The 11,627-nt window shown below is 35.3% G+C and overlaps 1 protein-coding gene across 3 annotated transcripts; it reads right to left on the bottom strand.

The window, feature by feature from the left end:
• Positions 1-528: 528 nt before the first annotated feature.
• Positions 529-11,251, bottom strand: LOC130737737 (uncharacterized). Of its 3 annotated transcripts, none has more exons than XM_057589578.1 (13): positions 11,023-11,251; positions 10,515-10,766; positions 9,878-10,007; positions 9,673-9,775; positions 8,932-9,055; positions 6,627-6,692; positions 5,410-5,448; positions 4,777-4,857; positions 4,605-4,652; positions 4,208-4,258; positions 4,051-4,119; positions 1,142-1,390; positions 529-999 (listed from the first exon to the last, which is right to left on the bottom strand). In XM_057589578.1, the coding sequence occupies exons 2-13, from the start codon at positions 10,662-10,664 to the stop codon at positions 751-753; spliced, it is 1,359 nt and encodes a 452-aa protein (XP_057445561.1). In that variant the 5' UTR covers positions 10,665-10,766; positions 11,023-11,251; the 3' UTR covers positions 529-750. The 3 variants fall into 3 exon arrangements, with proteins under 3 accessions (XP_057445561.1, XP_057445562.1, XP_057445560.1); XM_057589579.1 differs by having other exon boundaries at positions 10,515-10,734; positions 11,028-11,251; XM_057589577.1 differs by having other exon boundaries at positions 10,515-10,734; positions 11,023-11,250.
• Between the last annotated feature and the right edge of the window lie 376 nt (positions 11,252-11,627).

The following is an 11,627-nucleotide window of genomic DNA, read 5'->3' as shown; positions in this document are numbered from 1 at the left end:
AAGTCATAAGTAGTTATAATGGCTTACACATAAGTTAATATATTTTTGGTTACAAAGTATTGCCAAAATAAGCTCAAAAAAATAATACATAAATGAGCTATTTGTCTAAACATCAGTGAAACACATGCCTAAATTCTTATACCAAAAAGATAAACTCAAATAGTTTTTCAATATCCACCCTTGGTCCATAAAAAATGAAAATGACAAATTTCATTTCCGTGTGACAAAACCACCAGCCCATAATATCTTTTGAAGACCAATATGATTATTTACTCCCCAAAAAAATCAATTATTTCCTCAACATCTCAGCCAAAGATGTAACAAGTCAAAACGGGTCATGCACCCTATATGCTCAACCACAAGGCCAATTAACAATATAAAGATGAAGACCATGAAAAAAAGTCACCTTGAGAGTTAACAGAAAACAAATGAAGCTCTTACGGGAACCAACTTCGAAATTAGATTGTTTTGTTATTTATTTATTTATTTAGAAATGCTATTAATTTATGGGTGTAAAAGCCCAGTGCATGAGCAAAGGCAATGAAATACTCACTTCAACATATATCAATACAAAATGTATCTAGCTTCCTGCCCCAATACAATACTAGGCCTCATAACAAGAAAAAAACTTGCAGGCCTAAATCATGTTTAGATACAAGCTCCCCTTGCAACATTGACCTTCCTAATGATTTATCAACTAAATCCTAACCAACAGGTAGGTACCAATTAGCACCAGATTATATAAACAAATTAGTTACACGTCGAAGGTCTTGGTTTTGGTGGCATATAGTAAGAATTACCACAATCAATCGGAGTTTGCATAAGCGGATTCCACCGGTCAAATATTATCCGGCCGCCTCTACCAATTCTTCCACGAAATTTAAACGGTGGTGCTGACACCCCGTTTTGGGTGATAGGATCTGGAGGTAGAATACCAGCCATAGCCAACTTATCTGGAAGTAGAGGTTTTGTGAACAATAAAACTGGCTCAAGAGGATCCTGCATAATCCCATGCCACACAACTCAACTCATCAACAACCATACTCAAGGTTCAAAAAAACACGACTAGGAAATCTAAAGGAATCATCAAAATTACACCAAAATATATGAAACCATGGGCAATGTATGCATATATAAGTACCAGTTTATGAGGCCATCCATGTGGAACGTATCTCCTCTTAAACTCCTGTTTTGTGCTAACTGCAGGAACCACGGGCAGGTTGGCGTCATAGGATGGCAAAGTCTGCATTGCAGTAGACCGTGAACGAGGAAGACGGCTTGTCATGATGTCATCTGAATCGAAAAATTCCTCTTCACTTGAAGGAAACTTGGAAGAGAAGGGAGTAAATCCAGAGAGTGCCAAGTTGTCCTCCAAAAACTCAGTTTCATGCTGAAGTAGAGTATTATACATCAGTTCATAAATTCCAACAAAACAACTTCACAATGAGTTTTAGGGTAAAGTTAAAAACAAAAAGTCCAGTCATAAGACCTATAAGTTCATAAGAAGGAATATTTTGAACCAATTAAGAACTAGATCATAGAGATTGCTAATTAGGCCTTTACTTATCTCTTAACCAGGTCAAGATTCATTCTATAGGAGTTAACTTTAACAGTCAGCTCCTGTGTACTTGAAACTTTGAGTATTTAAGCAATTTGTATAGTTTGATGTGTATTACATTACATATGACTTGGAGTATAATATATCCACAAGATTTCTAGTCCATCCCAACAATAGGTATCCTAGTCTATCTCAAAATAAAATCAGAACATTATCTACAAAACTAATCCTGTCTAAAATACGATAATACTTATCATAACTAATCTTACCTCATCAGAACAAACGACATCCCATATATCATAACTAATTTTATCTTATCTCAACCCTCACCCTCAAGCTAAAGCGTGTATAGATCATATGCATCTAGCTTGGAACATATATATGATTTCAGTAAGGATATGATGATATGATGAAGATATCAGCAAGTTGATCCTCCAAGCAAACATAGGAAGTTTTGGTGATACCAGAAATGTTTCTCTTTCTGATAAATGGCAATCAACTTATATGTGCTTTGTTCTATCATGAACGACTCAATTGAAGGAGAGATTCAAAGCTGACTGGTTATGTCAAATTAACCCGTGGGATAAACATCTCAAAACTACAACTCCTAATTTAAATATTTCAACTATGGGAGCTCACAAGTTGTGAGCCCCATTGCCCAGTACTCAGCTTCTGTACTTGATCTAGCTACCGTACTTTGCTTCTTACTTTTCCATGAAACAAGGATAAAAACATGATAACCTGAGGTAGAACGTTTGTCCCTCACATCTCAGGCCCAATCTAAATAGAGTATCCAACAATTTCAATGACCCTTGTCTGTGTAAATAAAAGGGACAGATTGAGACCATCTTTTCCACGAGAGAAAATGTACCACTATAGTAGACACCATAGACTTATGAGTAACTTTTAGCCACAAACGATACACCTACCCATGAAGGTCCACCTAAATGTTAAAGAGCCATTGACAGTCAACAATAGATGTCCTAGGAGGTGGGATAAGTACCCAGTACCACATATGGTTAGATTCTAAAGTTGCCATGTCGTCAATCATTGCCCGTTCCTGAAGTACTGGAATACTTTTGAGCATGTAAGTCAATGTTAAATGATTTAAGTTTTTAGAATATAAAGTTTCATTTCATCTAATGATTGTGACAGTGAAAGTAAGTAACTAACATTATTCTTTTTAAAATTATATAGATTCATTCAATGAGAAGTAGGCTTGAGCACCAAAAGCTGCAAGACTTGGTAAGCTTCAACCTCATCCACATCCTCGATCTCCACCTCCACGATCAAATGAATTGGCTCAGATGCTGTTTGGAATCATCTTATGTGAGGGGACTCGAATCAAGTCATCTATGAGTTCTTCCACCGCAGGGATGTTGGCATTTGTCAAGGTCTGATTCTGAACAGATCCATAATCCTTGTGAAGACCATGAAGAATGAACACCACAAACATATTATCCACTTCCCAAACATCTTATGTGGGTCATCACCAACCAGCATTAACAGCAATAGTGGATTGAGATCGATTCAAATAAGAGGATAGGTCATTATCACTCATCTGAAGAGTTTCTAATTGTTGAATAGACTCATACAAACTTTGAACATCATTAAGTCATTCGCATCAATACTTTGGCCTTTTTTCCAAACATATGATAATATGTTTTGTACAGACGAATGCACCGACAACTTGGGATCAATAGATTGCCATAATAAGGATAGAAGTTATGAGTTCGCTGCCACTCATCTCTTTCTGTCTTGTCAATGTATGAAGGCTTAGGCTAAAAACCAAACCTCGACAACATTACATCTACCCATGTAATTATTTCCATCCAACTTCTCCATAGTGATTATAGGCGAAACCGAAAACCCTACTTTAGGAACTCGAGGTTAACTTTGGGAGTTTCTGTCATGAGAACATTGTATAATCCAAACCAGAATCACAAGGGTTGAAAGACCACAAAATGGTGACACCCATGAAGCACGAGTGGTCAAATAAGCAGAACCAAATAAGCAGCACTGCAAACGACGTACGTAAGGCGGCATGTGGACCCCTCACAAAGCAAGTTTCCGGCAAAAAAATGGTGTGTGAGGGCATATGAAGGCTGCTCCAATTATGGAGAATGGCAAGTAGACAGATCGAAGGTGTTTAAAGTCACCAATGGTGATACTTCGGGCACCAGATGAATCTTGAAAAACAGCTCAGACCCTTACAGCGCCAGCTGAATCCAAACAAGGTTTTTTGAACCAAAAAACTCTAGTCCCAACTTGAAACTTAAAGTACTGGAATAATTTGAATAGTTTGATGTGTATTACATATGGCATATTAAGTACAATTGTAGACAAGTATCCTATAATATATCTACAAAACGTATTATAACGTATCTCATATCTCATAACTAACCTTATCTTATCATAACTGAACATATCTCATATCTTGAAATACGTATTAAAAGATTCAACACAATAAATATGTAAAAGGACACACATACCTTGTACTTCATTTGCATCCTCTGTAACGTAACTTCACTCTCCATTACTTCTCTTTTTTTCTCTTCCCTCTGTTTATTATTGTATATGAACACTAAGTATGAATACAAAACGGTATAAATAGTGTAAAACACTCGAGACATGACTTAAAAGTCAAACCTTGATCAAAGCTTCCAACAAGCTCTTGGCTTGGTCAAGGTTGCGCCTAACCTGTTAATGGAGAGAGCTTAAATAAATTTAAGGTTACATATATTGCATAAAAAACATTCCAAATTTCTAAGGTGAAAGGGGGAAAAAAATTAACCTCACATTGAGAAATATTATTCTTTGTACTGTAGCAGTAAATAGAGGAATAGACCTCTACAAATCCTTTATAAAGGCTAACATTTACTTTCATAGAAACTAAACTGAAGTTCGTAGTGTATGGGTGAACCACAAGTTCAAAAACCCACTACCACCACACTGAATATCAAGCCTTCAGGAAGAGAAAAAGCTTCATGCTCAATTTTACCAACTTCAACAAAGGCTTAAATCAGAAATAATCAGAGGAGCTAACCTGGCGAAGCTTTTCAAATGACTGCACATTGTTTTCTCTCCTTTGCATCTGAACAGAAAAAAAATCAAAACTTAGTAAACCAAAAAATTACTTACGAGTTTCTATGAATCTATCCGTTGAAGGGAACCATATCTGCCCAAAACTTAGGTAAAAATATACGTTTGAAACATACCCTTCTTGTGTGAAGCCTGTGGGCCTTCTCCCTTGGCCGGAAGACATTATATGGGTTGGTGTCGTTAACGGGCGGAGGCGGCTGTATGAAAATTGCAGTTCATCATGTCAAAACTCTTAAAAATGAGCTTGTCAATCACAATACTTTAGGCAAACAAGTAACTCCCCCTGCTCCCAAAAAAAAGTAAAACAAAAAAAAAGGAATGGTAACCCTAGCTACTAACGCTGGCAGCAAGATGCAAAAGAGAGAGTTTACATCGAAAACTTTGAGAAGAATAATGGATCCAGGAATGAAGAAAACTAGATTATTTATTAGAAGATGAAATAAGCCAAAAACATTGGTCCCGAAAGAACTTGAAAACTTGTGTTCAGAAGAATCACTAAATGACTAAATAATATGCATAAACAAACCAATAAAGATGACAAATGTAATTTTAGCCCAATATTAAAATTTGACATCATTTCATGGCTAGTTATGTAAATTAAACATCTTTAACAAAAGCTGAAGGTATTGTAGCTGAATTGAGTAATAACGTAGATGAATCTCAAATATTTCTAAATTTAACTAAAAATTCATATAAACTAATCTACCCGTGATGAAGAATATATTCATTGCAAGGCTTAAAAAGATAACCTGCAAACGTCGCAAAATGGGCTTTTGCCACCGCTCACGCTGTCAGCAGCAACAAACAGACAGTAGAGGACGCATCAATATTTTTGGTAAATGAAGACTAAAATAAGCATATAGCAAATAAAATTGATTATAATTTATAAGTAAGATAAATGTGAATATATAGTGGCACTGTTAAATTCATTGCACAGTTTAGTACTATTGGTGTGGTATTCTATATCCAGTTCTACTCTATCCTGCCTTCAGAGGTAGCTAGAGCCTAGAATTTGTTATGGTAGTTGGGCTTGCAGTTAAAACTGTTAGCTGTTAGCAAAAGTTAACTGTGTCAAGACTCATAAATCTGAATCGCTCAATGAAATACAGAACTTTCAGCTTCCTCTACACTATGAAATGGAGATTTTTTTGGGGCATTATTTGTGATCGAAATGTTCCTTTCAAACTCAAGGGAAATTTTTACTGCACATAGGGCTGGCTAATAATGCTTCATGATACATTGATACTGAATGTTGGGTGATAATGACCGACAAGAGCATCAGCTGAGAAAGTGTTGCAAAAATAAGAATGTAATAAAAGATAAGATTACGAATACATGCAGAGATAAAGTAGGGGTAGCACCTATCAGGCAGAAGATGAAAGAATATCGTGCAAGATGGTTTGGTCATGTGAGACTAATCGGTAGTAGTAAGAGTTGATCAAATAGAAAAATAGCCCAATTAATACAAGAGAGGCCAAGAAAAACCTTACATGGAATCATCAAAAAAGACAAATATATCTAATAGCCTGTCTGAAGACTTTATTATGACATAAAACAATGGCATCTCTTAATCCAATTAGCCAACTCCACATAGTAGGAAAATAATGTTTGTTGTTGAAGTCATGGTGGGATAAGTACAAAATTATTAGAGAAAGAAACAGTATACATCAGTGAAGGATAATTTAAATTCATTAATTGCTTCCAACTCCTTCATGACACTTTATTGTAATCCTCTCCTTTACTATGCTACTTAAGAGAAAGGAATACTCTAGAAGTCTCAATACATCCCTCCAACCATTAGCATCCAAACTAAGTCATGCTAATGTCAATAACTCAATATATACCAAGCCCTGGTAAAATTTCCAAATCTCATAATGAAGGCAATTATTGAAAATCATTCAGAATGTTAAATAGATAAACAGAGGAGGCATATCACTATAAGTGATAATTTTATGCTGGTTCATACCTTTTCTTTCCAATAATCATACACAGACTGGATAACTGAATATTTGATGATCTGCACTTGTAAGGCCTACAATCAAGGTAGTCAAAATCGGGATTATGCCTTTAATTGGGGAGGGGATGTTAATTGTAAATCACATAATCATAAGATTAATGGTAAGATTTAGCAAAATTCCTATATATGTCCACATGCATATAAATTCATATATATGCATATAAAATAGCATAAATACCAAAACTTAAATTTTTAAAAACAATTAAACAGAACTGTACTCATAAATCATGTCATAAAACATAATTCAACATTCATAGGTATGTGTATTTCATACAAAAACAGCCTTGGTACAAGCCCCAGCACCACCACTTGATTTACCAACCCCAGTCCCAGTCTCTCGTCGCCTGTGCAGTGGAGGAAGAAGGAGCCTCGCAAGCGTGAGTGAGGATGAGAAAAGGGCTCAGCTGCTAAACAAAATAGGAGTTTGGCGAAACAAGTCACGTTTAGGACGTGAGTCAAACCCGCGTCACAGGGTCGAGCTTAATCAAATTGTATTTAATCGTGTTAACGGTCAGGTTTAGCTAAAAATGGATTATGCAACAGACTTTCATCGTCCAAGCGCACTGTAATCGCATAATCGTAGGATTAAGGGATTAAGGGATTAAAATCGGGATTTTGACTACCATGGAAACAACGGTGAGTGTCGCACCAAAGAGAAGTATAATATGTGTTGCTATACTATAACAAGTTTAACGGCGAAGAGACACCCTTCATAATTGGGGGATCCAAGCTAACCAAATACCCCCGAGAACTGTACAAACTATAAAAAGCGCACAGCCGGACCACATCCCTTCTGTAACAAATTGCATACACTACAATACAAAAAATGCACTTCCATTTCTGAGCTAGACCTACACATAACACACAGATTAGGAGAAAGGTTACATGAGGCTGTGAATCTCCAGTGAGTTAAATGTATTACTGGTAGTTCACTGCTATTAAGCCCCACCGTGAGAAAAAGCTCGAAGCTAAACGACATTTTGAACTTCCAAATGGGATTATTAAGGAGGAACCCATAGTAGTTAATAGCATGCTCAGGAACCAATTATAATTACGTGAATCAGTGGCAAACCAAAAATAGGACTTACAAGTAACACAGCACAGACTAAAAATTTCCAGTTCCTCACTATTACATTAATGTATTTTGTAGAGATGTATTTCAGAAACACACTTATACTGATTTCACTGATAGGTGCAAAATGAGCATAATCACAGTAGAACTCTCATGAGAATAAAACTCTAACTGATACACTAGGACACTTTTGGACCTACATGTCTTTTTTTCATCAGAACAATGTTCACCTTCCCTAGTAAGAGTCTCACTACTTTTTTCATCTTCTGCACTTTTTCCAAGTGCCAATATACATTTTTTGTTTTATGCATAATTCCATTTCAACACAAGATTCCATTCTCCACCCAAGTCTATTTAAACGTGACTCTTTTCGTCTTCACATTAATGCTTATTTGTGGCATTAAAAGTTTGAGGCATATTTTTCTTCTTTCACAATTATGTTTATCATAGTTTAAGGGTTGTATTCCAAATTTCAAATAAACAACATTCATGATTCAACTGGAAGAACATTCTAGTTTTATAAAGTAAAATCTAAGAATTATGTTCTTAGTTTGATTTATTGGAATTAAAATTATATATTTATCATATTTTATGCTTTTTATGCATATATATATATATGTATCTTACATGTATGGTAACTTATATTTTTCAAGAATAACCGTATCATTCTGTTGGACATGTATGGTACTTCCTACTCATGTCGTGTCTATGCATCATATCTGAAGTCTGGACTTGAAGTGCTAACTGTTTTTCAACCCTTTTCTGGTTACACTGCACAACTTGTTTTCAAAATATTGCACTATTTGTTCACATAAATTTGATTTCTCAGGGGCTTAATGATTAGTCCACCAAGTGAGGTTCTCCATCGCACATTTACAAAAGAACTTGTAAAAGGGCTCAGTTAACTTTATTCATGCCATATTCTCCAGACAATTTGCAGGTCATTTTCTTAGCATACTACAGCTAGGGGCATTAACATTAAATAAATATTTCCTAGTTTATACATTAATAAATAATCATTCAAGGACCAGATGAACTGCCTGTTCTTAGTAAACTAAGTGCAAAATAATTAAGCATTAATTAAAGTTCGATTAAGTAAATTGAGCAGCTAGACCAACTAACTTATAAAAATAAAACGATTCAAAATGGATTATGAACGTATAGACACTAAAAAAGTTTGACCTCAATAGCAGTATCAAGTCGTAGTAGAACGGGAATTGGTGCACCAAGAGTAGGTGTTATAAGTCCAGCTCTTTCACGAGCTTTATGGTCCAATACCTCCAACTTGAAAAGAAGACTCTCAAGCCTATCCACCAAACAAGTCAAATGAAAACAGGAAGAGATAACAGTATATATAATGCAGGTTTTATATTAAATTAATACAGGACCACATGAAAAGGTACATGGAAAACAACCAAAACCTCAATGGAATAGGAAAATGACTTAATCCATATGAAAAGTCCTTGTTGGGTTGCACCACAAGGTTTTCAGTCGGTCACATACTCACATTTCAACAGGCCAAATCCTAAATTAAATATGAGCCTCGTGATAACAGTGACAAAAACATTCTATAGAATGACTAAATAACTATTTTATATGAGTAGATCCATATTATATTGCTTTCCTTTAAAATATTGCTATTTTGACCAAAATTCAAAATTTACTTCCTAATTTCTATATAATTAAGAACTAGTTCACTGTGACAGTAATGATAGTTCAATAATTCAACCAAACCATGACCAAAATAGTATCCCCTTGATTTCAAGCAGTCTGAAACACATATTGTAGAAGATAAATAAATGGGAAAGAAACAGCACAGCCGCACACAATTAATGAAAATGACTAAGTTGAAACAACCTCTAGCAACCACAAATATATAAATTAGCAAAAATAGAAAAGCCAGAATTCAGTCTAAAAAGTTACATTTCAGGTGTCAGAATTTTCCGTTCTTCATTAAACTCTGCAAGCCAATCCTCATCTTCATTGTCCAAGTCATACTCAACAAACTCTCCAATCTCAGCCCGAGCTGCAACAAGTGAAAGAGCTTTCAGCATAAGAATTGGAATGCACAAAAGAACCGTCCAAAATTATTTCTAATTTAATTAAACAAGCTATCTAGTGGCAATACCTCCTCTGGCCCGCAAATAGGAATTTGGTTGAGAGAAAGTAGAAGAATAATCCCTTTCATACGTATCCACAATAACAAACTGAGGAGTAGGTATTTCGGCAGCCAGTTTCTTACTAGGAACATGATGTACCTAACAAAATTACATAGAAACTCCTGATAAAATAAACAATATTTCTATAACAAAACAACAAATACATAACTAGTTTCCTTCCTACAAGCAGTTTTTAAAAGTGGAGCAACATCCATGGTCAATTTCTGGATACTAGAAATTTCAACTATCAAGCTTCAATTCTGCATCATATTATTACTAATTTATCATAGATGCTATTGAGGTAACCGTGACTTAGTAAACTAAATAACAGAACATACAGGTTAACACGGTAAGGTGAACAAGTAAGGTGAACAAGTTTTCCTATTTGTACGAGTACAGGGGAAATGTTGGTGAGATATAGTACAACAGCCATCACTTAGATGCTAATCATAATCTAGCATGTAGCTGGTAACTACTAGAACAGAGATACAGATAATTCAAAACACCAGATTTAAAACAAGCCAAAATAGTGGCATGCACGAAAAAGTTAAGAAAGAGAACAATTGGAAAAATGGTGCAATGTCACAGCACTAGGAAGAGTTATACCTCACTTTCAATCTCTGGAACAGCACGTAGAAATTGCGAATGACGGGTAGAAGTCGGTGCCTCTTCATCTTCAAAGTCCTTGAAGGACTTGACAATGGGAAGCTTCTTGTGAATATCGAGGGGACGAGGCCTGAAAGACAATCTACTCATTTCTACTGGCCTATTTATTCCCTATCATTCCCACTGTTTTGAGTCTTTTGATGCCACCTTTTTCCTATCCCTGTGTTGGACAAAGTCTTAATCCCAGTGAAGCTAAAACAACACCAAGACAATACACACACAATGCACCGATTCAGAACGCTGTATATTCAGCAAAATTTCAAAACCCCAGAAGGGAAAGTTTGAATTTTTTTGGGGCGAAAACAGGGATACAATAATTCACGAATCACAACTGTACTAAATCAAATACAAAAAGTTCCCACGGTTCAAAACTTCGCGGGTACACACACTGAAAATTGAGAAGGAAAACATATAAATTGATGAAATTAAACTCGGGAATTGTAAAAACCTAACAACGCAGTGATGTGTAGTTGCTCCGATTGGCTGAATCTGAGTTGGTTGTGATTGAGTGTGTGTAAGCCGTTCAAAAACCCTAACCCTAACCCTAATTTGATCGAACTTTTTCTCAGTTTTCGACCTCAATTTTCATCTCCGATTACCTCTTTCCTCTCCGTGGATCAGACAACACTTTTTTTCCGCTCACTTTCTCTTTTAATTTTGTTTCTGTTTATTTTTTCAAAAAAAAAAAACACTATTTCAAAAACACTTCGATTCATAGTTTGATACCAAGGTTGTTTGAACCGGACTCGTGATAAAATCAGTAATGGTACCGGCTCAAGGTTCATTCATTGGTTCAACCGTACAGATTTTACCCATATAAATTAAATAATATTATTTTAAAATAAATATATAAGGTAATATCGAATAGAAAAACAATATACTTAACTTCACATTTCAAATAAAAATTATTCAACATTGTCAAAAATAGAATTAGTACACACCAAAAAAGTAGCTTTTTTAACGTAATAGTAGGTTTAAAGCAACAATAGACAATATTAGCAATATCTACTTTAAAAAAAAACCATTAACAATATCCATTTCTATTTTCTTTTT

This window comes from Lotus japonicus, chromosome 2 (assembly GCF_012489685.1).
Source record: "Lotus japonicus ecotype B-129 chromosome 2, LjGifu_v1.2".
In the NCBI taxonomy this organism is placed as follows: domain Eukaryota; kingdom Viridiplantae; phylum Streptophyta; class Magnoliopsida; order Fabales; family Fabaceae; genus Lotus; species Lotus japonicus.
The sequence above is the reverse complement of the archived record's forward strand: the minus strand, read 5'-3'. Positions and strand labels throughout refer to the sequence as shown.